This window comes from Aptenodytes patagonicus, chromosome W (assembly GCF_965638725.1).
Source record: "Aptenodytes patagonicus chromosome W, bAptPat1.pri.cur, whole genome shotgun sequence".
Classification (NCBI taxonomy): Eukaryota; Metazoa; Chordata; class Aves; order Sphenisciformes; family Spheniscidae; genus Aptenodytes; species Aptenodytes patagonicus.
Window position 1 is genome coordinate 800,521 of NC_134981.1, and position 25,607 is coordinate 826,127.

Here is a 25,607-nt window from a genome sequence, read left to right on the forward strand (position 1 = left end):
CCTGAACAGAAATAAAAAGCCCAGGTCTTTGCTCACAGACTTCACGAGAAGCCCAGGGCAGGCTCCTCGCTGCCTCTAAGGATGGTGGGACGCGGGGGGCAAAACTGCCAGCCTGTGGATGTCCCTAATGCGAAGTGTCCCACGTGCCCATCTCTGCGGTGGGACACGGACTGCCAAGCACACGCCTTAGAGGACGCCTGGGACTCTCCTCGCCCAAGATGCCCTTCTCTGCCTTGCGACTGCACTAAGAGAAGGGGACATAAGGGACGGCAGGCTGGGTTTCACTGGCGGTGCGTCATCTCCTGCAGTGGTTGCAAGGGCACTATGGAATGGAGCATGAGAAAAGCGGCCGAAACCCAGCATCGCCTGACATTGCTGCAGATTGCGGCAGGACATTTTCAGAATGAGACATTTCCCATGAGGGCAATGCCACACTCAAAATGCACATGGAGAGGCTGGTTTGAGGGGACCCTCTTGCATGGGAATGAAGTGTGAAACTTCAACATGACCAAACCACCTCAGCTGGGCCCTGCTCTACAGCTGAGTAGTGTTCTAGTGCTGACTCAGAACTTCTCAGTCAAATACCCAGCGGCATCGGTACGCATCAGCCCAGACCTGAACCATTTTTTGGCAGCTTTATTTTATGTCTGAATATGAGGCTTCTTTGGATCATTTTCGAATCATGCACAATCTGTCTGGAAATCTATGTTGAAGGATGTTTTGATTCCCAGAGCAGGTATGTGCTGTCAGTTTAGTTGTGAGGATCCTGAATTTACTTTTCAGAAACCTTTCCTGTCCTGAGCAGACAAGGCTTTTTGATTTTCTTTCTTTTTTTAAATGTAAGCATTGGAAAATGACTGCAGCAGTTTTGCAAAATAGTTAAAAAGAAGCCCTCATTTAAGGGTAGAGATAGAACAAAATGGCACCACTGCACTCCAGCTCTGAAGATAAATTTGGACCCAGGTCTGCATGTCATGATTTGGATCATCATGACTTTGATCAACCAACATGACGTTTAATATGTCAAAACAAACTACTAAACTGCCACATGAACTGCTGAAACCTCAATTTTGGTTCAGATCGGGATCTGATCTCAGTAAGCCAGGCTGTGGCGGTGCTCAGCACTCACAATGACATAAATCGGTACATATATATTGCAAGTTTTATCCCTGGGGAAGAGAAAGAAGAGTGTAGGTTACTCAACTGATTTCACATACAGAAGGATGGCTGTTCAAAGCTCTAGGCATACAGGAGACCAACTCTACCTGACAGAACAAGTCATACCCAATCGACACGTTTTTCCTAGGTGGCTCTGGAGAGAGGAGACGTACCAGCGTAGTATCCCAACATCTTGCACTTGGAGTCCATGCAGCTCTTGGAGAGATCCCGTGTGGGGCAGAAACAGGAAAAACATAAATAAACCCACCCTTTTGGTTGTTCAAAGAAACAGAAGTGATTACCTGTACACAGATCAATGGTGCTATATGCATTTAGTCGTGCAAGAGGAGACAATGAACTGAAAGAAAAGTAGTGAGAATCCTCATCTTTGGTATTGTAGCTGTTGAGGTTTTGGTTGCTCTGTTCCTTGTTCTTTTGAAAAAACTGCATAGGCACAAATTAAAGACAATCTTCAACTTTAAGATGACTGAGTTGTCAAATGAAGCAGCAATCGTACTGGCTTTGCTTTGTTCTCGTCCTTGTCAACCCTTTCTTTGAGATCTGCTTCCTAAAATGTCCAAGATGTCTGTCAAAACACAGTGTGTTACTCGTTTGCTTCCTGACGTGCTTCCTTGTTTTTTTAATTTTTATTTTATTTTTAAATGGAACAGTTTGTTGCAGAAGAAGTAGGTGCAGAAAACGTTTCTTTGGTTTCGATTAAGTAGTACATAAAAAAAGTCTCAAGTGTCTCTAAAGAACCACGACCACGCTTGGCTTGCTGCTGCGGACTCGGCCGGCGCTCCAGGAGGGGCCGTTCACTGGTAAGTGCGCACATCGAGCGGCTGCGGCCGTTTCGGCGGCGCGGGTCGGGGCTGCGAGGTGCAGGCGGGGCCGTGGCATCGGTGCGGCTGCGAGCGCGGCGGCTGCGGCCGGGGCTTCGCTGACATCGGCTGCCAGCGCTGCCTGCCCGCTCTGCTGCACGGCAGCCGCCGGAGGTGGAGAGAGGGCTTGGAGTTTGTGAGGCTTCCCCATCGCCAAACAACCACCCGCACCAGCGATGACGGAAAGAAAATGGCAAGTTATAAACATCTTTGGCTTGCAGTAATCCTGTCTCTTTGGTGTGCTGTGTTCCCGCCAGCTTGGGTAACTGGTGGATAAAAGGAACTTAGGGATGCAATAGATCTAGATGGCATATTGAAGCCATATGCAGCGCATCTAAAATGGTCAGTGGCATCTGAAGGGCTTGTTTCTGCTTTTTTCCTGCTTGAAAGTACCATAAAATACTGAAAAAATGAACAAAAATACATTGAACGCTAAATACGTTTAACAAGGACATTGTCGAGGAGAAACTAGATTCCGGGTAACTAAAAAGGATGTATTAATGACCTAAAAAAATCTAGATCTTTCAAAACGTTGTGTTTGCTCCATGTACTGTAGCAGTTAAATTGACCTCCTGAGTGTGCATCTGCATTAGGTACAAACACAGAACTTGTGACAAACTGCAAACTGTGCTTGAGGCTCGTGTGGTCACAGAGGTGTTCCCTACCGACTTTGGAAGTTAGACTGCATCTCGAAACAATTGCTGCAGTGAGTCCAGGATCGTACCTATTTCTATAGTTTCTGGCTTTGTGCTTGATACTTTGAGCTCAAGTGAACTGAATTTTTCTGATCCAAGATCAAGCTATACTTGCTGATTAAATTAAACAAACTAAAAAAAACAAACAAAAACTTAAATTTGATCTTTTTTTTTTCCCTAAAACACTTAACAAAACCATGCCTGAGTTTTAAAAACAGGTTCTCAGATTCTTTAGCGTCTACGTGTCAGACTTTGTGCTCCATTCTCGCGTGGCTGCGCCACGGCGGCGAGCTTTGGTGCAGGGCGGTGTGGCCAGCACCGGCGCCCTGCCGGCAAACGCTGGGCACGGGCAGGCTGCCCAGGCTCGCAGCGGCACCCCTGCCGGCCAGGGCTCTTTGGGGCTCAGGAGAAACTTGCCTCACGAACGACTCCCCTACGTTTCAGACCTGCTTCGCCTGTCCTGAGCATAGTATTGTATAGAAAGAGGTTAATTTTTAACTTGCGCCTGCTAAGACTGACTAAAAGCCGTAAGAAGTGTCCTCTGTTACAGCTGGGCTGGGGTTTGTTTCCAGGAGGATTGTGCTTTAAGTCACCAGTGAAGGGCCCCGCTGCGAAGCCGCTCTCTCCGCCGTGCTGCGCCGTGCCGCGCCGCGCCGGCTGCTCCCCATCACGCTTTGGTACAGGTGCTGGGGGCCGAGGAGGAGCCCCCGGAGCTCAGGTCGTCCTGCCACTTCTCCAGGCTGCGCCGCCGGGCGTTCATGAAGAAGTTGCTGACGGTGGTGAGCTCCAGGCCCAGCTGCTGGGAGATGGTGATCTGCATTTCTTTGGAGGGGCGCTTGTTCTCCTTGAAGATGGCGAAAAGCGTTCTGCGCTGGAGGTCCGTGAAAACCAGGCGAGATTTCTTCTGGGAGTTGTTCCGCTCTTTGTTCGGCTCTTGCTCTTTGCGTTTGCAGGCTGGGGAAGGGGTGGGCAGAGACAGAGAGAAAGCGAGCGTCAGGACGCGCGTGGCTGCCCGCAGACCCTGCCGGCCGCTCTGGGCACTGAGACTGGCACGTGGCGGGTGCGAGCTGTCACCCTCCTGCAGGACCCACAGAGCCAGCGGTGCACAGCTGGCGGCTGAGCCAGCACCGTGCCGGAATGTGGGACCCGAGGGCTCGCGGAAGAATCCCAGGGGGGGCTATGCTGGTGTTCGCGCTCGCATCCCAAAAACCTGCATTTTCAGAAATTATTTTGGATGGGCACCTGATTGTTAGGCATTCGGGCATTGAATTCCTAGGCAATTGGAGCGCTCCCCCCGACCATCCCCAGACAGAGCCCTCAAATTCACTTGCCATTTCTGGACAGTGCACAACTTTGAGATTTTCCACACTTTTTATAAAGCCACCATCTGAGAAATGCGTTGCTCTTCTGTTACACCAGCATTAGAATTAACAATTTAGTTTATCTGATGTCAGCCTAGGAAAGAAAATGCAGAGCACATCCTTTTTTCCCCTCAATAGCTAAGACAAAGATTAATTCTTTGCAGAAACTTCTCATGTGCCATAGCATATAACAACTGCAGATTACTATTTTTTAACAAAACTGTGCAGGCCACTATTCCATAATGTAAACTCCACCCCCTGGGTAATGTACAGGACAGAGGAAATACAACTGGAAATTGCTGTTCATGCATTTAGAATAAATTTATCCATATTTTGGGACAGATAGATAGCCTTTTCTTTGATCTGCCATTCCAAACACATACTTAAAACAATTACCGTGGGCACAACGGTGAAGGCGGGAACCCCCCAAACCTGCTTTGTTAGTACAGTGGAAAGAACAGCTGAGCAAGCAGAAACTGCCCCCAGCCTCCTCCCAGTGCTCCCTACACGATTTGCAACACAAAAACACCCTCCATCTGGGGCTGCGGTGTGTTTTTTGGGCATCAGTTGAAATCTTCAGCACACTGAGCTGCCTTCTTGTCTGACAGCGAATGCAGGTAACTCCTGCCAGGCATTCCCCAGGGAACTGGTGCCGACGCATCCTTCTGCACCCACTTCCCCCGCTCACTCCCACTCAGCGGCAGGGTGGGCTGGTGAGGCGGCCCTGGCCGGCAGGAGGGATGCTCGCAGCACCTGCGCCAATGGGATCCTCTCCCAGAAGATGTCTGCAGGACGGAGAGGTGCTGGCGATACGCCCGTGGACACAGAGGGACGGGTAAAACCCCACGGCAGGGGAGGACACGTGTTCGAACTCCACTCCCAGCTTTGCTCTGACCCAGGACAGGCTGCTCCACTCCCCACATTCATCTTTTCCACCCCCAAAAGGAGGCCTGGTTCTACCTCCCCAACAGCCAGGTCTAACACTTGTACAGGAGTTTTATTACTTTAAACACCCCAAAGCAAACCCTAGTCAAAGCTCCCATGGCAGCAACTTCATGTGACCACCACTGGGGAAAAAACATGTTCGATAGCACAAACTGCCACTGTCCAGCTGAAACTTCTGTTTGCTTGTTTTCTCCCGAAAGAGACCTCTGTGGCCACTTTTTAACCATTTACCAATTTATTTGTGGTTTCTATCCACTGCTGCAACAGCTGCTGTCTGAAAAAGCTGCCAAAACTTCAGACATCTGTTGTGAGATAAACTCATAACTTCTGGTGTGAGACCGTTTGCTTATGGCTTCGCGTAGAAATAACCAGACCACCTAGTGTGTGTCAAATTCTACAGCTCTCTGTGGGTTTGCACTTTCATGTGTGTCCTGGTTTCGGCAGGGATAGAGTTAATTTCCTTCCTAGTAGCTGGTACAGTGCTGTGTTTTGGATTTAGGATGAGAACAATGTTGATGACACACTGATGTTTTAGTTGTTGCTGAGCAGTGCTTACACTAGTCAAGGACTTTTCAGCTTCCCATGCTCTACCGACTGAGCAGGCTGGAGGGGCACAAGAAGCTGGGAGGGGGCACAGCCAGGACAGCTGACCCAAACTGGCCAAAGGGACATTCCATACCATGGGGCGTCATGCTCAGTACATAAACTGGGGGAAGCTGGCCGGGGGGGGCTGCTGCTCGGGGACTGGCCAGGCATCGGTCGGCGGGTGGTGAGCAACTGCACTGTGCATCACTTGCTTTGTGTATTATTATTATTATTGTTGTTGTTGTTGTTGTTACATTATTATTGTTATTATTATTTTATTTCAATTAATAAAGTGGTTTTATCTCAACCCACAAGTTTTTCTCACTTCTACTCTTCCAATTCTCTCCCCCATCCCACTGGGGGCGGGGTGGGGGAGGGAGGAGTGAGCGATCGGCTGTGTGGTACTCAGTTGCCGACTGAGGTTAAACCACAACAATGTGGTCTCTCACAGACTACAATGTTGAAAAGCTATGAAAAAACAGAAAGAAGTGAAATCACATCTTTCTGAGATGCCACGGCAGCAGTACCTGCTGTTTAGGCAATGTCCCTTGTCAGCAATTAGCTCTCCACACATCCCTAGATGACGTGGACATCCAGGCAGTCCCATGCAGCCTTTGCTCCAAAGTCATCTGGCAGCTGCCACCTGATGCACATGGTTTACGGCCAACCAAAGGTTCTCCGTCCTGCCTGCAGCCTCCCCCGGGCACCTCATACACCCTGCACAGCCACTGGCTGCAGTGCAGCCATGCTTGCCAGCAGCTCCATCCTCTTCATCACTGCTTCACAGCGGGTTCTTAGACTGCAATGACTGCATTTTCCATAAGCAAACTCAGAAGCATTGCTGAAACCAGGCATGGCATTACACGGCACGATACACTCACCCTGCATGATGCTTTTCACAAGCTGGTCCAGAAATGAGGTAACACTTCCCAAAGGAAATCATCTTTGAACATGCAGCTTTGCTGAAACACACTGGCTGATTTTTTTTCCCAGTGTCTGCTGGCAGTGGTTACCAGAGCCTGTCTCTGTGGAGGTGACAATACCTGGGCTTCCACAGCGGCAGGTCAGGCACTGGCTCGCCTTGGTCCTTCTCCCGCTCCTCCCCTAGGGTTTTTGCCCCAGCGTGACTCCCGGCAGTGTCACCACCCCAGGGCTCTGTGCCTCTTCTCCCTCCGTCCCACGCAGAGGTCGCCAGGGGTCAGCTGCGGCAGCAGCCCATCACACACTGGAGGATGCTTCTCCAGCCACGGCACAGCAAGGCTGTGCAAGGGGAGGCCTCCAGGCATAAAGCCAGCTGAGCTGTCTAGAAACCTGGGCCCTATATATTTGAGTTTATCTGCATTTGGGTTTACAGCATGCATTTTGAAGCGCCTTCCAGGAGGACAAAATAGTCTAAAATACCCTGGATTGCAAATCTCTTTTAAAACAGGCAAATGTCTTTCTTCTGAGAAGAAATCTCCCCTTCCTCCTCAGATTGTTCTTATCACCTTAAAGCCTGACCCTCTGCTTTCCCGGGCCGGAGGTTCAGCAGGGCCATCCTCCCCGCCCCCCAGCTCGCTCCAGCCCAGGGAGCCGGCGGCGGCTGGGTGGGAAGGGCTGAAAGCCACAGGGCAGCTGCAGAGCCCTCGGGCAAGCCGGCAGTGCTCTGCGGGGGTCAGCAGCATCCCTCTCCCCAGGGCATCTCCCAAGGGCAAGGGCGAAGCCAGCCAGAAATGCCCGTCAGAGCTCAGGTCAGGCAGGGCAGCAGCGCCTGACCATTGCTGTGCCAAGCGATGCTAATGGAGCCTAAAAAAAAATCAGTATTAATAGCTGATCTGTATTTATTAGCACAGAGAGAACATCAAGTACTGAAACGAATACCGCTGCCATAGCATACCCAGATTTAAAAATAGCCTGATAAGGCTGTCTACACAGGGCAGTAAGATAAAAAAAATCCGTGTGTTGACATAGTTAGGTAATGTGCTGGGACAAAATAGGTAGAGTGAATTGGTAAGTGGACGGGTTTTTAAGCAGCCCTATTAAATAATTCTGCAGGTCTAGAATGTGAAATGAGAACCTGCTCCAAAAGGTAAAACTCAGACTGTGGAAATGTCTGTAATTAACCCAAACTCAGGACCGTACCCATCTACCTGTGCCTGAGCATGGCACCACAGGGAGCCTGGCTCAGCCGGGTGTATAATACGCTGATCAGTTTAGTTTTGTGCATGGGACAGTATTGAACAGGATTTCTGCAGGAAACTGGAATATTTTGTTGGAGTGGCTGATCCTGACCCCTCTCTTGCATCTGTTCTCAGCTGCCAAATTCCAGTGGCTGCAGCAGAGCTGCCTCTGGGAGGAAGGTCAGGGTCAGACCATTCAAAATGCCCCAAGAGGGCCAAAATGTAAGAGGAGGGTGCTCCGGAGAGTTGGGTCCAAACCCAGACTTACGGGTTATGGGTGAGCATCCCCGGGAGCGATTCACAGCACAGCCCCCCCGGAGGCAGCGGCACCAGCACAGGGTTTCTGCTGGGACCCGAGGGAGTGGGGTGGCAGCAAGGACGCTCCTGCGTGGGCAGGTCGGAGGCTGCAGGGTGAGCCCGTTACTGCATCCCGATGGCCAGACTTGGGTCTCCGGAGGTGATAAGCCCAAAGGCATCACACAGGAAGAATTTGGGTTCCCTGACTGCATCTCTAACCTACCAGATAACACACTCCACAGGCAATGTTTTACTGCCTGTCTGAGATGAAAAAGCAGATTTTAGGCTGGATTTCTGCATTCAATGCTTTACTTCGCCTTTTGTCTGGAATCCATGCGGCAGTACCCCCAGGACTGGGGATGTGACAAGCGCCTGCATCTTTGCTGCAGTTTCTAATAGGTTCCGGGACACTGGGAAGAGTCTAGTGTTTCCTAACATCACTAATTTATGTCCAGAGATACTCTGCGTTTTACAGTTATTGGTATCTTATAATAAATAATGCAAAGGTATGTGCTTTTCAAGGCATTCAGTAAATACTTTCCTTGAGCTGTTAAGTTTGCTCTTGAAAAGGCACCATAAAGGCAAATGTTGTTCCTTGACATGCATTTATCAGAAGAGAAAAATGGAGTGAGCACTCTAATAAAATAAAGATATTATCCAGGAAACCTGCCTACAGAAAGAGAAACATTTTAATAGTAGAGGGAAGGGAAGCGGCCATCTTGATTCTAAGAACAATTTGATTTATTAACTGCAGTTAATACTGAACATATTCTATGGAAGAGAATGGACAACTGGCAAGAATTGAAAGCCATAACTGTGGATAGCCATAACCAAAAAACTTCCCTTTTCTTCTACACTGGACTAAAGACACTTTACATAGAAACAATATAGAAGGAGCTCAGAAATAGATTCAGTACTGCCTCGCTTAATGTTGACTGAAGTGAAAACCCACCGATTTAAAGGGCATTAAGAGTGGTGCAGACCTGACACTGCACTGTGGGGCTGTGTCCCCAAGGAGGAACAGCCTGTCTTCAGTGAGCGTGGTTTTGTCCTGCAGCTAAAACTAAGAGAATGTTTAAAAAAATGTTGCTTTAAAACAGAATTAGGTATTGCTTAGGAATAAAAAAATAAAATAAAAAGAAGCAGCCAGAGTAAATGTGGAGAGGCAGGAGGCGAGTCAGGCGAGGCACCAGGAGATGACGGGAATGAGCCCCAGAATCTCTGCAGTTCTCAGTGCTAATAAAGTTCCTCTTCAGAAAGACAACAACTATTCAGATGTTCAACTTTAAATATGCAAGACACTCCATTGATTTTTTTATTAGCATTGTTGCAAGCCCGAGGTTAAGCATGTGCTGAAATATTTTGCTAGATCCCAGAGATAGGGAGGGCAGAGGCAGGCAGTCAGGCAGTCATCCCTCCTGGCTAACAGATAGAGCAGCTCTCAAAAAGTTTCACCCAACTCCGCCTTCCTGTGCGAGTGTTTGGCAGTTAGGAAATGTGCCACCCAAGTACCGTGCCCTGTTTGTCAGCCAGGGAAGCAAAACCCCGCCATCAGTCCAGGCTGCCCTGTGCAGCTCCAGCTCCGGGAACTGGGTAAAACCCCACTGCTCCTGGCTCATCCTCCTCTGTCTCCGCTGAGCCTTGCTAAGGGGCTGTCTCCCCGAATTCCCTGCACCCGTAAGCCAGCTCCCCTGATCAGTAAGGCCAGCACTCATTTCACCTAACATTAGCCAGGGAAAGCAGGGCATCCCATGTCCTGGCTTCCCCTGCAGCCAGGGCACAAGCGTCCCCTCCTGCAGGCAGACGCCTCGCTGCGAGAGGGTGACAGCGGGGAAGGACACGGCCTCCGCTCGCATCTGCCACAGACTCCGTCGTGTCTTGGGACACACCTCTCTAAAAAATTTCCTTTAAACTGCCCACACTTAATAGCTTTCAATACAACTCACATGGAAAAAAGAATCATATCACACTGCTTTGGAAGAAATCATGACCCCGCTGTAACCAGGAGCTGTAGTGACTGATGTGTACTGCACCAACTCCAGCATCTGCAACCCCACCTGCTTGAAAGGGATCTGCAGGAAAGTGGTGATTTTTTTAAATTTTATTTCTGCAAGCCTGGCTGAGTTTTGGTTTCCTTGTGAACTTCACATGCTTCTAATTTAAGCTCAATTTTTTTTGTCACTGAGTACCATTAAATTGAATATTTCCACTAATAGTTCATTTGTCTCATTTTCTGCAACAATAACTCTTATTTTCCATTTTCTTCCTCAGAAGAGAGGAACCCAGCCAGCCCCTGCATTACAAATAGCTATAAATCCTGAAAAATATCTAGAAATGTTTCAGTTGATAAGTATTGCCTTATAACTTCCGTTTATAAAGACTGAAGCACTGGGAAATTTACTCTATCATTAAAGATGAATGCATGGCAACTACCAGCAAAAGACAGTGGATTCACTAACGCCGCCGTGGGGGTCTCCCCTCCGCCCTCCTATGATAGGAACGCTCATCCCCCAGGAGCTGTGGTGGTCCCCAGCGCCCAGCGCAGCCCTGCCCGGCCCTGCCTACCCCCCCGCCAGGCTGTGGATCCCACTGCGCTCCAGCCCTAGCCCAGCTCACTCGGGAGAGCCGCGGCAGCTGGTGGATCCCTGCAGGATGGGACCCACAGTCCGGGGCAAGTCCTCCATGAAGCTGGTGAAAGCTCGATAAAATGCAATGGTTCAGATCAGACGATTTGGCATTTTCTCGTGGCAGTTTTTTTCACTGAAAGATATCCACAGGCTCCATCGTTAATGGCTGAAACAACGTGCGGCTCAGAGCAATCAATCTGCAGTGCGTAACGCTGGTCTTATGAAACCCAGAAGCAGCGTTGCATATCCCTATAGGCAGCAATAGTTCCTATCAGCTGTTTATGCATGCACAGAAAGACCAGTCCTTTTTATAGAAACTGCTTTTGCCATATGTAGGCCAAAATTGATTGATACGGAGCTCACCACTGTGAGTGGCAGCACTGCAATAGCATTCAGCCAAATCCTGCCCTCCAAACCCTCAGGCACGGGGCAGGGATGCTCACTGGAGTGAGCTGGGCCTCTTTCCTCCCTCAGCTCCTCTGCTTCCCCGCGCAGACTCTGTTGCTCCGGGAGGGAGACAGCCAGGGAGGAGGACATGAGGGTCACCAGCATCAGGAGGAGGAGGAGCAGGACAGGGAGGGGTCCCAGGGGCTGGGGTGGTGCCTGAGCAGTCCTCGGTGAAGAAGAGGAGCTGCTTGCAGAGCCAGGTGGTCTGGAGGCTTCAGAAAGTAAGATATGCAGAGCTTGGGGGTGTGTGTGTTCACGTGATCGCCGCTGGTGGCTAGTACATCCAGAGAAAGCCTATGTCCCGCACCTGAGAAAGAGGATAGGGACTGTGCCGCTGGCAGAGGATGGGGTGAACTCTGCTCTTCTGTGTCAGCGCTGCTTGGAGCTACACTTGTGGGCAAGCATGCCAACACAGAAATAATGATTGCTCAAGCAAAGGGAAAAGTGTTAATGTGAAATCTTCCACTGGCTAATGCCACCATGGCCGGCGCTGCAGGGAGTCTGGGAAGCCACATCCCAGAGATGCAGGAGCTGGTCCATAAGGGAACCCTGGGCGGTGATGCTTATGGGCAGAGGGGCTTTGCCAACCGGGCTTTAATATCACAAACTGTAGAGACAGGCACAGAGGGACCTGCGGAGACTACAGACCCATCCCATTTCTCTTCCGAGAGCCTGACATCAGTTTCCTTCGGATGTTGGAAACATTAGTGAAAGAGATGGTGTGAACTCATGTCCTGTGAAGCACAAACACAGTGCAAGCCCGGCACTCATACAAACAAAACCCCAGCATAACTCTGATGTCAATCCATCTTCCCCCTCAGGTATCTCTACTTTTAAACAATTAGGCGAGGGGGTTTTAACCAGAAATCCTGGAGGACTACTTAGCAGTCTGAAATTTCTGAGGGCCATACTTCATGGTCTACTTTCACTGAAAAAAGCCTCCCTTTGTCCTCACCTCCTCTAAATTTGGTTCCCTGCAGTTTCTCAAGTTAACTAACACCCTCAGAGAATCACCGGTTTCATGATGTTTTTACTCTAATGGCAAAAGTGACTTTGGAACTATGAAACAAATAACAAATGTTAAGAAGGAGCCAAGTAGAGAACAATATTCCCTTAATCCAGCAGTAAGTCATTTCCCTCTATCGTTCATAAGGATAAGCCGTGAATATTGATCTCCTGTATGTGGTTTCATGCGGGTGTAGTACAAAGTCAACTAAACCCAGTTATCTGTCTGATGGAACTAAAAAATGTTCCTCAATTTGATTTCGGACAGAACTCAATGTGAAGGAAATTTAATTATGCTAGTAATACTGAACACAATGAAATGACCATCAAAAGGTTTTCCAAAGGTTTAAAATGTTTTTCTTTCACTATGATTCACTTAAAGCAACCTCTTGTATATCTGTGTTACTACAATCTCTTAAAAACTAGGCCTCAAAAATCAATTTGATTACCTCTCTGAATTAAGTATGCACAAATGAAAGCAATTGAGATCAATACAAATTAGGTTAAGTACTCCACTGTGTACAAAATCATTATGTAACAAGAAACAATTTGAATGAAGATGCAAATGATCACATTGTCGGGGTGTGCAGCCAGTGCGCCTTCACCTGCTCATTTCCATCGGCTGCACATACACGAAACCTTCCTGATTTTTGTAGTCCTGCATAATCCCTCTGACGGCATTTATCTAGAAAAACAGAATGTGCCCACAAATGAGAAGTGTAGCAGAAAGTGTTAATTTTGTTCTGCCAGAGAAGATCCACCGTTATTGGAGATCTCTTTGCTCACCCAAACCAACCCTCCTGTAACAGCAAGATGTTCCCTACACGGCAATTCCTGTTTGGAGATACAGGGATTCCTACAACACTCCGAGAAAGAAGCGCACAGCCTTGCTGTTTCCTGCCAGGAACGGGTTTTCTTGGTACTCAACCTGATTTTTCTCTCTCTTAATTCTGTCACGGAGGGAATGCCTTCCTGTCTAGGTCTTGCCTCCTTCAGCTATTTGAGAAGGAAAGATGAAGGGGTTTAGGGACTTGGTTCTTTTATATTTCTTTCTGGCATGTAGCAGGTCTCAGGCTATTTGTGTCAAATCTCTTGTAAATCTGCTGGGTGGCTGAAATTGGGCTGTAAATTCTGCCGGGCAGAGGCTGCTTCCTCCCGTGCAATGCTGCAACACCCATCTCAGTGCGGGATCTCTGACAGGGGCCTCTAAGTAGTATTGTAATATACTTCCATCATTAATACAGAATAATAAATAATAGATGGGAAAGGGCCAATTTATTGCACTCTAGGGCAAGAATGAGTGGAGGCTTGGTGAGCATGCAGTACAGTTTCAATGTACTCCTTGTCACTGAGCGGTTGCGAGCTCTAACCATGCACTGAAGCAGTTTTGGCAAGGCAGCCTCCCAGTTTCTCTTCTGTGGCCGAGGCAGGGAGCATCCCCTGACACTCAATATCCAGCCCTCTTTACAAACAAGCTTTTCTGTGAGCTGCAAAAGGAACAGACCCGGTTTCTGACAGATTTCTGTTTCAGAGTTGATCGTGAGCTCGTAAGGTCTCCTTTCCAATAGCTGGGGGATGTATAAGCTCGCCCTCCTGCCAGGACCACCATCCAGCGTGGTGCAAGCTCATGCCGTAGCCTTGTTGCAGGGCAGGCACTTATGGGATCTTCCTTCTCTCCATAGACTCCTGTCTTCACAACAAGGGGTACAACCGCCCACAATTACGTGTGAGACCTCTGGTCCTGGGTGCAATGACACCCTTGGGGTACCCCGCAGGGTACCAATGACGTTGTGCAGAGAGGAGCAGTGGGGCTGCAGGGACAGACAGACACACACCCTGCATAATTCCATCAACCTCGTCGAGGTGCCAAAATACACTTGTGGTGGTTCAGAGTCCCAGCTGCTTGCAGAAGCACAAGCTGACAGAAATTGTAGAAGCAGTAGCATTTAAATGCCGCCACCCGACTGTGATGAGCAGCGTCACCCCGTTTGCAGCGCTGATGTACCACCCCCCGGCACCATCAGCTCTTGCAGCAGCAAGACTGCTCAGGTACTCTATCGAGTCACAGCAAAACGTTGGATCCTTCAAACTGCGCTCTGCGAGTCCTTCACTTCTAACGCCTGGGAGATTTATGTTTCCTCTTGTTCTGGAGATTCTCCCTTTTGAATCCCAAAATAGTTTCCAGCTGAATTATAACACTTTTCTGTAACGAGGATTTATATTCCCTTCGTCAGAGCACAGAGCTGAAACCAAACCTTCCCCACACCGAGTGCTCTGCCTGTTGTAGCAGCATCTGCAAGTGATGCGCCAGCACATCCCCTCAAGTACCAGAATACAGCTGTGACCTTCTCCCTGTGGAGAAAGGGAAGTGCTTCAGGCATCTTTTCCAAGAAAGGACTGGGAATTTAAAGTTGAGGTAGGTGAGCAAGCACTGAATAGGAGTCTGAAACCTTAGGGTGCATTAGAATTTGAAATATCTTGCCTTCTTGTTTTCTGCTGATTACATCTAGCAGCTTTCCCATAGCTATGTTGCTTTGACACCCTCCCATGCTGCAGCTCCCTCCTGGCACCTTACACTTACAAGTCAGAGTTGCGAGCTGAGTCCCATGGGCCCTACTGCAAGGGAAAGTACAGATCTACTGAGTTCTTGCTGTGTGCCTCCAGAACCAGCTTGTTTTCAGAAATTCTGACTCATGGGCGAAAGCAGGAAATGATTATTTCCTTTTAATGGCTGTTATTGATAGGGCACAATTATGAAGAACAGGAGACGACAGGAGCAAAGCTCTGCTGGCTTATCTGCGAAAGCCAGACCTGTGTTGCTCTCCTGGCTCTCCGAGCTCTCCTTGCACTTCAGACAATGACTGCTGAATACAGAATGCAAAAGCAGGCCTGGGAGGAGTGACGTTCTTTGCCATAAAGTCAGGTTCCCATTTCCGTCTTCCCAGGGGCTTACTTCACAGTAAGCTTCAGCAGAAGAGGTAAGTGTCCTTCCTCCCCGAGCACCAACAAGGTAGCGTGTGGATGTGAGGAAGGGAGTGAGCTCCCTCCAGGCAGAGGGGCCGTGGGTCTCCCACCTCCACAGTGAACGTGCTACCATGCAGCTGGTGAATGGGAGGTGGGATGGCTCTTCAGCAGGCTATGTGGGTGATAGCAGTTGCATCAAGTAGTGCTCCTATCACCCCAGTGGTACGAGCTAGCTGACACCGAGCGTGGCTCCGGCATCGGGTCTGTGAGGCCATGCCCCACAGGACACCTCTTCTGCGGTGCACGGTCAGGGCTGGATGTGAGAGGAGAGCCAAGAAGCTCCAGGATCCAGGCATGATGGAGGAGAAATTTGGCACTAAAGATGCCAGAAGGACAGGGGAAAAGCTTTGGCAGCTTATACCTAATCTGTGTGAGCCTCTTCACATTGGGAGCCTGTGGTTGGGGTTGACACGGTGCCGTGGTGCCCACTGGTCCTTACCAGCAATAGCTGGAGGAAAGGTGCTTGTGCTGTGACACTGGCTGCCGTGGAAAGCAGCGGTGTCCTGACCTGATATGGGAACAAGTGGGCATGATAAGCACAGAGGAGAAGGAAAACAGAGAAGATGTGTGGGAAGCTCTCCGAGGAAGACTTCCTCATGCTCTTCCTTTATCTTTTTCAGCTGTGTGCTGCTTGCCAAAGCTTAATGCCTCAGCGCAGGCCCCCGTTCTTAAATGCCCATTATGACAAGACGAGATCTGCTGGAAAATCACCACTACTCATAAATATGTTCCCTGCTTACTTAGAGATATTTTGGTCTCAGAGACAATTTGTGTTTTGGGAAACTGCCAGCCTCTATTGCTTGTCTAATAATTCCTTTGTGCAGCATTTACCAGTGGTTTGAGTCCCCTTTTTTCACAATGGAGTAGTTGATTTTATAGCTCAAAACCCCCAAACAATCCCAAAACACTCAAATTTCTTTTTTGATTGCATTTCTATCTGCCATCAGTGAGTTGTCTGGTTGGTCTTATCACTGAACCCATTTGAGATTAGTCTATTTTGTATGATTTCTGTGTACAAAAATCCTCTATAAATCAGAAAGCCTTTTATGCAAAAGTCTGCAAGATTGATAGAGCTGGATACAAAATCTTTTACCTGGGAAAAAGAGATGTATTATCTGTCCCATTGGACATAATGCTTTCTCTGCATATTCATCTCCAAAATATGATGGGGCTTTTTTCTAGAGAAGACAGGGAGACAAGATAGTAGTCTTAAATACAAACAGATTGCTATCAGAAGAAAGGGAGTCATTTTTTTGCTGTGTCTAGCAGGGATAAGATGAGAAGCAAAGGATTTAAAAGACAAAAAGGGAGATTAAGGCTAGTCATTAAGGATTTTTTTGTACCTGTAAGCCCTAGAAGAGATTGCCTAGGTAGCCTGAGAAACCCCCATCACTGGAGATTCTTGAAGAATGGGGCAGACTGTCAGGACAAGTGATGTCTCAAGTCCTTTTCAGCCCTGCTTTCCCTGTTAGATTAATTCTCCGTATACCTGCAGAGCTCTGTTTCCACTCTGAAGGCAGCCACAGGGGAGCTCCTCTGATGCGAGGAGTCTGCTACTTTCAGTGCGTGGAGACTCAGAATAGATGTGTTGGGTTACTGGCAAGAAGCTTGTCATCTCTGAGTAATGTCTAATTGGAAGGGATGAAAAAGCCACTTGCAACTGGTGGATGGCAGGAACATCTAGGACAAGATTTTGTGACTAATACAAGGGAGGAGTGCTAAGGATGAGCAACCGGGGCCACGGTGCAGAAAAAAAGAAGCGCAAAGTTTGAGTGAAAACGCCCCTATAAAGAATGAGGGAAGAAACAGCGTCAGTTACTGGAAAATAATCCTTTTGGCAAAAATATTCTCTCCTTTATGTGTTCCTTGCCGCAAATAAATTCTGTCAGTTTTCAAATGCAGAGAAATATTTGAGTTTGGGATATTTCAGTTCAAATGGTGATGCCCAAGAGATACTAGGAAAAAATGAGATGCTGGGAAAAAAATCTAATAAGGAAATAGTGAAGAACAGATAGGAAAATCTCAGAATGAGTAACACATTGATAGACTAATTGTTTCTTTAAAAAAGTAGAGGGGAAAAAAGATAGAAATGCATTTAATGACAAATGTGGTCAGATTTATCTTTATCAACCAATCAAGAGACTGATAAAGACTGGCTGCTTAACAAAAATGGTATTCAAATTTCTGCAGGGCAGAAATGTCTTCAGAAATAATGTAGTACAAAAAGATAGGGCAGGATATTATTTCAGAAAGTTGGTACATGAGAAATATAATTTATCACCCAGCACCACAATTTACCGCATGGATTGTTCAAACATAACCACTAATCTATATCTGAAGAGAGTACTAATATTTCAAGCCACTAAGCACCTTTCAAAGAATCTTTATGTATCTGTATATTTAGTTCAACACTAAGAAATAGTTTTATATATAGATAATGCACTTGATACAGATGTTGTTATGCCTGAATTTTTAGCTGTACCTACAGACAACAAAATAGTCTCAAAATCCGGAGAAAGAAGCATTAGGTAGAGCACAAAGAGGCAGAGGACGGGCGGATAACAACAGCCCACACATACACAACCCACCCCTCGCAATCAGCTACAGCAGGGGGGCTCTCCCGGGCGCTGGAGGGTTGAAGGGTACAGTAGGGTCAGCTGCACGAGCGCAGCCCTGGCCTTGGTGGGATGCGGAGCCACCATCCCTCGCTCCTCTGTTATGGCCCCCCACGGTTTACCGGGGCCTGGGCCAGGAAGAGGCCACAGCCACTGCCTGCCCCGGGGTGCCTCACCCCTCTCCTGCTCCCCTCTCTCCTCCTTTGCCTTTCCCCTCCTAGCTCTCCTGCTCCCCTCCATCCCTCTCACGCTCCCCCGCATCCCTCCGGCCCCCTCCATCCCTCCCCTGTTCCCCTCCATCCCTCCGCCCCCCCACCTCTCTGCTCCCCTCCATCCCTCCCCTGTTCCCCTCCATCCCTCCGCCCCCCCACCCCTCTGCTCCCCTCCACCCCTCCCCTGTTCCCCTCCATCCCTCTCCTGTTCCCCTCCACCCCTCCCTCCCCTCCCTCCCTCTCCTGTTCCCCTCCACGCCCCCCTCCCTCCCTCCCTCCCTCCCTCCGCCCCCCGGCTCCGCTCCCCACCGCTGTCCGTGGTGCTGACGGATCGCGCTCGCCGCCGCCCCGCCGGCTCCGCCCGCCGCCGCTCCCGTCCCGCACCCGGCGGTCCGCCCGCCGCTCCGGCAAGCGGGGTTTGACGGGCACCCCCCCGCCGGGCGTCGCTCCCCGCCCTTCCCGCGTGGATCGCTGCCGCACCTCCCGCAGGGAGGCCAGAGCCGGCCCGCTCCCGGGCGCACAGAAGCTCGCCGAGCCTCTCTGCGTGGCGAGACCCGCCCTGCGCCCACAGCGGGCAGAGGTCGCGGGGGGAGAAGCAGAGCTCGTCCCTGCGCAGGCCGCGCACTCTGGACGCGCTCCGGGGACGAGACGCCGCGGGGAGGGCGGTCGAGGACCGGAGCAGCGCCGCCCGCCACCCCCTAGCACTCGCGGAGCAAAGGCCACACACGGCCGGGGCTTTCACGCGGGGACCCGGGATGGAGCTTCGAGCACAGCTCCCGCGAAACCGAGTCCTCCGAGCCCGTGGATGGGCGCGCCCCCCGCTGCCCGGGTGCCCGGCACGGGGACGCCGCAGGGCGCTGAGCGGCGGGGCTCCGCGGCGAGAGACCCGCGGGGCGGGGGGGGGGGGGGGGGGGGCAGAGAGAAAGAGAGACCCCCGGCAGCCGCCGCTGCCCCTCGGCCGAGCAAAGAAGAGCAGGGCTGACACAGCCGCCCCCCTCGAAACGCGCTGCGATCAAAGGGATATAAATAAATACGGCGAGGTCAGCGCGCCTGTTTTGCACAAATGAATCATTGATGGTGTTTTGGTACAAAACCGTTTAATCATCAATAACGTGATTCAGCAATCGGGAAATGTAAACAAGCAGCGCAAGCGTTTTGCTGACCGGCCCCGAAAAATGGCTAGTAAAGACCCCTGCGGGGTACGGGCTCGCCCGGCCGTGCCCTGCCTCGGTCACGAACACCGGGGAGCGCTGCCACCGCCGCTGCTCAAGGCCGTCAGCGACTTCGGTGGGGTTACACGAAGGGACTGGGTAAAGAAACGCTTCGCTCTGCCCCGGCAGGAGCTCGCCGCCCTCGGAGCCCGAGGCCAAGCTGCCGCGGCTGCTCCGCGGGTCGGGGACACCAGCACGAGAACCACACGCTCAGCAGCACGCCTTGTGCACCCAAGGGTCTTCACCCGGCATCTCGGAACCCGCTTGAGCCCGGTGGCTCGCAGGAGAACACGGCATGGAGTTGTTTTAATTGCATTCTTCTTGCGTTTACCTAGCAGGGACTTGGTGACAGTGCCCCGAGGTTCAGCGCTTTGCGGGCAACCCAGGCATTAGGACGTGGCTCCGTGTTCAATTAACCTGAACCGCAGTTGAACCCTGCCCTCTGAACTCACCGCGCAGATAAATACATTGACTCGCCTGGAGATCATTAATATTTTTCACCCCGGCAGAAATTCAGGGACTGCCCGACGGGGCCGGAGCCAGTCAAGCCTTCACCGAGACGTTTCCGCGGCCGCGGGCGGGGGGGGGGGGGGGGGGGGGCGGCGGGCAGGGTCCTGCCCGGAGCCCCGGAGCCCCGCTGCTCTGGGGCCGCCCCCGCCCCGAGGGGCAGCCCCGCTCTCCCGGCAGGAGGGAGCAGGAGAGGGGACGCCAGCCCGTTCCGGGGACGAGGTCCCGGGGGCGATGCCGCCGTCGAGGCAGACCGAGAACGTGGGGACCGGTGGGGTTTCTCGCGTTTCGTTTTGCTTTGCGGGAGGAGCGTTCGCCCGAAGCCCAGCGCAGCTCCCCCGAAACCCCGTCCCTGCTCCAGCTGTCCCGGGGGGAGCCCGATCTCCCCGGGAAGGCACTCGCCGCTTCCCCCGGCTGCAACCGCAGCAACACTCGCACGGTCACGCCAAGACGATGTTTCACTCTCGGATCTCCAAAGCGCGCACCGAGCTGCCTATTCACATCGTGCGCTGCCCACACCTCTGCCCGGGCAGCCGGCCCTCCCTGCCCCTACTGCTCCAAGCAGCGCAGCACCGGCGCTGCTTCCAGCACAGGAACGGCCGAGCACCATCCGCCGGCTTAGGAGTCTTTCAAAAGAAGAGCTAATAAGCACAGAAATAATAAGAAATAATAGGATAGCATAGGATAGGATAGGATAGGATAGGATAGGATAGGATAGGATAGGATAGGATATTATTACATATCTTCTATAATAAGAAGAAATAATAAGCACACCCCACTGCTACAGCTCCCACCGGGAGAGGGGGGGATTTCCCTCAAAGGACAACAGATTTTCGTCCCGTTTGGGAAAACTTACAGGAGCACGGGGCAAGTTGGCCGGTTTTCAGAAATCTGAAATACTTTCGGCTTATTCCCCTTGCTCGGAGGGATTTAAGCAGGCGAGTAAAGGGGAAGAAGGAAGCACCGAGGCAATGAGGCTGCATATTCACACGTGGTAAGAAAAAAAAAAAATCGATTTCCCGAAGGGGACGGTAATTTGCAAAGGTCTTTTCCGCTCCGGCTCCCACTCCACGGGGAACCCGTGCTCACTCGGCCACCGAGCTCTCTCCAAACTTTACTCCTGGATGCAAAGGCATCACTGCGACGAATTCAGGGGGAACTGGGAAAGTGGAGATCCAGAATTATATATGCATATCTCCGTGTGTACGGGTGCATAGGTGCGATTTCTGATTTTCTGCCCTATATGTACGGCTCCGTGGGGAACCCCCCACCCGGGACCGATGCTGGGAAGGAAAAGCACCAGCAGCATTACTGGAAATGAGCCGGCTCAGGTTCCAGATCAATGAAAACTGGGTCCACGCGTTTATGCTCCTGTTGCCAGCATTAATGCTCTTTTAATCTTCTAAACATTATCTGCATCGATTTCCCTCTAGATACGCGTTTGTTTGAGAAGGCGACATCACCGCGCGCTCCGGCAAAAAAACCCAAACCCTTTCTGTTCCTCTGATGCTCCCGTTGCAGACAAACCTCGGGACCTTCATTTGGTTGATGATGCAGAAGAACTGGATACCCAGGGGTTGTTGGAAAGGACGGGAGGAGTTTGCAGCCGCTGTTAGAGCCAAGAAGGAGATCAGCATCCCTGCCCCGAGTCCTCCTTCCCCCGTCCCGGCCAAGCCGGGCTCGGGGCACGGTGGTCTTACACCTTCACCTTGAGAAAGCCCTAGCATCCTCCGAGAGGCTTTTGAAGGCCCCAGAGCGGTGTCTGTTTAACCCACAGCATCTCCGGTTGGGGGTCGGGCTGGGATTACGGCCATCAATAATTCATGGCTCCTCGCCCCCCTGCTCTGCCGCATCCCACCCCCGCTCGGCAGCTGCCCCGCATGCAGGGACCCTCTGCGCCCGCCTCCCTGCCAGGGGGGGAGAGCATCCCACCGCCTCCAGACAGGAGAGGGAGAATGAGCGGCCCGGAGTCCTGCACACACTTCTTGTGGCAGAGGGAATCCCGTGGCAGAAGGCGAGGTCTCGGCGCGGTTGGGGTGCGGGTCTGCAGGCAGCCCCGCCGCAGGCAGCCCCCCGGCCGGCCCGAAGAGCTGAGCTGCCGCAGGGCGCGGGGGGGCCGGGGCTCGCCCCCCGCTCTCCAAACCGCATTGTTCCCCCTGTCTCCGCCGAAGACAAAGGAGGGGCGAGCGCCCACCGGGGCCTCCCGAGCCCCCGTCCTCGCCCGCAAAGCCACGCAGAGCTCTGCCCCCGTTACTCTGCGGGCTGTAGGAAGTGCGGAACTACCGCGGCACCAGCGCGGCAGGAACGACACGGTACCATCGCGGAGAGCGGGGAAGAGCCGCCGGGAGGGTCCAGCTCGGGCAGAGACCCCCGCCTCTCCCCTCAGCCACCCCTCCGTGTGTGCCAGCAGAGTGGGCTCCGGGGCGAGGGGCAGCCCGCTCGTACCTGCCCCCTGCTAATCAATAACGCGAGAGGATTAATCCGTCCAGATCGGAATCAACCGAAATAAAAGAAGGACGGACTTGTCGGAACAAACATCCCCAGGGTTCTCAGCTGCGCTTGTGGACATGTCGCTGTCACAGCGGAGAGCCACGCCGGACACAGGCACACACCACCGCGCCTGCGGTCTATGCGTCTGTCCACGCGTGTCTGTCCGTGCCACAGCCCGCCCATTTACCATATATCCACATCAACCAGATGAGCAGTTTCCACGGAGGGGAAGACAGACGCGTGACAGGCTATGTTCCTCAGCAGGCGCCGGGCGGCCCTGCCCGAAGTCCTGCGTTACCGTGGGACTGGACAGAGAAGCGAGCGGTAGCGAACGCGTTTCTGCCGACACCGCTCTGCCCTCGGGCAGCCACAGCGGGGCTGGGCGGCTGCGGATGCGCACCCCGGCGCCGGCACGTCCCCCACCGCGCGGGAAGAGATTTCGCCGGGTCTTCCCCCCTCTGCCTGCCCCCCCCCCCCCCGAGCCCCCCGCAGCGCGGTGCGGGGCGGGTGCTGCCGGGGGTCGCTGCCGGCCGCCCCGCTGCCCCCCCGCCTCCGCGCCCGCAGAACAATGGGGGCTGCGGCGCCCCGCGACCGCGCCAGGGGGCGCCCGCGCGCCCTCCGCGGGACAATGAGGCCGGGCCGCGGGGCTGCGCGGGGCTGCGCGGGGCTGCGCGGGGCTGCCGGCCCCCCCAGCCGCTCCGCCCGGCCCCGCCTGCCCTGGGGACGCGGTCCCCCCCGCCCGGGGGCGGTCAGTCTCTCCCTGTGCGCCCGGGAGCGCTGGGAGCGGCATGAGGGATGCTCGCTGCGAGCGCGGAGCGTTGCGGCAGGCGCGGGGCGGTGCGGCAGGCGCGCAGGGCGCCCTTCAGCACCCGGCCGGGGAGAGCTGCCCCGGCCCCGCCGCCCGGCAGCGGCCGCGGGGGGCTCCAGGCCGGCGCTGGCAGCGGAGAGCGTCTCTTCGCCGGGCCCGGAGCCCCGCCGAGCCCCGCCGGCTCCCGGCCGGGCTGCGCAGGTGCCGGCGCTGGGGGAGGCGGAGGGCAGGCCGGCCCCGAGCCCTTGTCCCCGCGCCCGGCCGCTGAGCGGGCGAGGCGGAGCGCGGGAAGGGGAGGCCGCCGAGCCGGGCCGGTACCGGCGGGAAGCGCCCTGCGGAGCCGGCCGGGGCGGCGCTCGGCTCCCGGAGGGTCGCGCTCCGCTCCCCGCCGGCCTCCCGCGGGGCGCCGGCCCGCACCTACCTGCCAGCCGCAGGGCCGACATCCTCTGGAACTCCGGCTCCTGCAGCCACTTCCACATCCTCCGGAAGGTCTCCCGGCCGGACTTGAGTTTACTCCAAGGCTTAGGGTTCCGCAGCAAGTCCGAGAGGGTCCCCTGAGAGCGGCACAGCACCCGCTGGGCGAAGATGGCCTGCGGGATGCTGTAGCGCTTCAGCTCCGCCGTGATCCTTTGTGCCACTTCTTTGGTGTTGATCTCCTCCAGCTGCCCCGAGCTGCTCACCTGCGAGCCGGAGGAGGAGGAGGGCGGCCGCTCCCGGCCGGCGGGCAGCGCGGGCCCGTGGGGCGGCGGGTGGCCCGGGTGCGCGGGGTGGTGCATGCCGTTCAGGTGGGGCATCATGGCGGGGGGCGTCCCGAGCCCCCGGGAGAGGTGCTGGTCCCCCCGCGCCAGCATGGCCGCGTGGGCGTCGAAGTTGGGGCTGAGCATCTTCTCGTGGCCGGGCGGCCCGTAGCCGTGGAGGCCCTGCTGGGCGTTGTGGAGGGGGCCCAGCCCGTTGCCCAGCGGCGAGAGGCTCTGCCCCATGCCGGGCATCTCCTTGTAGGGCCCGTAGAGGTTGTTGACGGCGGGCAGCCCGCGCTCGTCCCGCATGAGGGCGAAGCTGCCGCTGACGTTGCCCGAGAGGCGCTGGTGGTGGTGGTGGTGGTGGGCGTGCGGGTGGGCGTGCGGGTGGTGGAACTTGTCGGAGACGGTGGAGATGGGCGGCAGGGGCTGGAGTGGCGTCAGGGTGGTGTAGGTGCTGCTCATGCCCATGCCGGGCGGCGAGGACTCGCAGGGCATGCTCATGGCGTGGTGCAGCGGGATGGAGAGCTCGGGGCGGTACTCGGCGGCGCCGTCCAGCAGCGAGGCCATGCTGGACACCATGGCCGGCCGGGCGGCGGCGGGGGCCAGCTCCTGGTGCGGCGGCGGCGGCGGCGGCGGCGGGGGCACCCGGAGCGGCCCGGCGCCGCGGCCGCCGTGGTGGGGGCTGGGGCTGCCCATCAGCTCCGGCTCATGGCCGGCCGCCCCGTGCAGGCTGCCCAGCGGCTCCATCGCCATCTCGGGGTTCATGGCGCAGGCACCCGGCTCCCTGGCGAGGCATCGACGGGCGCTGCGGCCGCTCCTCATTCACTCATGGGGGCGGCGGCCGCGCCGGGGCAGCGCGCCGCGGCCCGAGGCCGCCCGCTCCGCCGTCCCCGCGGGCAGCGGGCAGCGGGCAGCGGCCGCTCAGCCGGGCCCGCGCCGGCCCCGCGCCATGTCCTCGCCTCGCCGCCGCCGCCGCCGTCTGCGGGCGGCGGGAGCTGTCCAGGGCGCGCTGCGCGCACAGCCTGGCCGCGCCCGCTGGGCCGGGCCTGCGCGACTGACAGGCGGCGCGGCCGCGCGGGCCCCGGGGCGGGGCGGGCCCGCCAATGGCGGCGCGGGGCGGGGCGGTGGGACGGGAACCGCCGGGCCCTTAAAGATGCCGCGGCCCTTTGTAGCCGCGCGGGGGGTGTCTCGCCGCCGGGGCCGGCCGGGGCTCCTCACGCACCGCCGCGCCGGAGATCCACGGCCCTGACAGCCCGGCGGCGGCTCGGCTCCTCCTGGGAGACGGTCCGGCCCGGGCCCCGCGGCCCCCGCCAGCCCCTCAGGCTCCTCGCGTCCCCTCAGGTGCCTCAAGTCACGTCAGGTGCCTCAGCCCCCTCAGGTTCCTCGAGTCCCCTCAGGTGCCTCGGGTCCCTCAGCCCCCGCAGCCCCCTCAGACGCCCGCTCCCCCGAACGGGGCCGCGCCGAGTCCCGGCGGGCGGCAATCCCGCTCGGCCCGCCGGTGCCGGTGCCGTCGCCCCGCCAGGCCCGCGCTCCCGGCTGCCCGCGGTGCGGGTCGGCGGGCCGGCCGCTCAGGTGTCGCCTTTGTGCGGAGGCGGCGATGGGGGCCGGGGAGCCGTGACCCGTTTTTCCCGCTGGGCTGCCGGAGGGCGAGCAGGGGCCCCGGCCGGACGGCCCCTCCGGCCGCCGCGCCCGCGGGGAGACCGCCCCCGGAGCGGGAGGGGGCCGGAGGCTGCCCCGGGCGGCAGCGGGTCCCGGCTCCCTCGGCAGCGGGGACGCCTCGCCCCGCGCCCTCGCTCGGCACTTCCTCGGCGGAGCAGCGTGAGAGGTGCGGGCAGAGCCG

The 25,607-nt window shown here is 54.8% G+C and overlaps 1 protein-coding gene across 1 annotated transcript; it reads right to left on the reverse strand.

The window, feature by feature from the left end:
• Positions 1 to 2,154: 2,154 nt before the first annotated feature.
• Positions 2,155 to 24,589, reverse strand: LOC143171942 (one cut domain family member 2-like). Its single transcript, XM_076361129.1, has 2 exons — positions 23,449 to 24,589; positions 2,155 to 3,688 (listed from the first exon to the last, which is right to left on the reverse strand). The coding sequence occupies exons 1-2, from the start codon at positions 24,587 to 24,589 to the stop codon at positions 3,402 to 3,404; spliced, it is 1,428 nt and encodes a 475-aa protein (XP_076217244.1). The 3' UTR covers positions 2,155 to 3,401.
• Between the last annotated feature and the right edge of the window lie 1,018 nt (positions 24,590 to 25,607).

Coding starts and splice junctions, on each gene's coding strand:
- LOC143171942 (XM_076361129.1), bottom strand. CDS start 24,589: ATGAGGAGCGGCCGCAGCGCCCGTCGATGCCTCGCCAGGGAGCCGGGT. Junction 3,689..23,448: donor GTCGGCCCTGCGGCTGGCAG/GTAGGTGCGGGC, acceptor CCCCTTCCCCAG/CCTGCAAACGCAAAGAGCAA.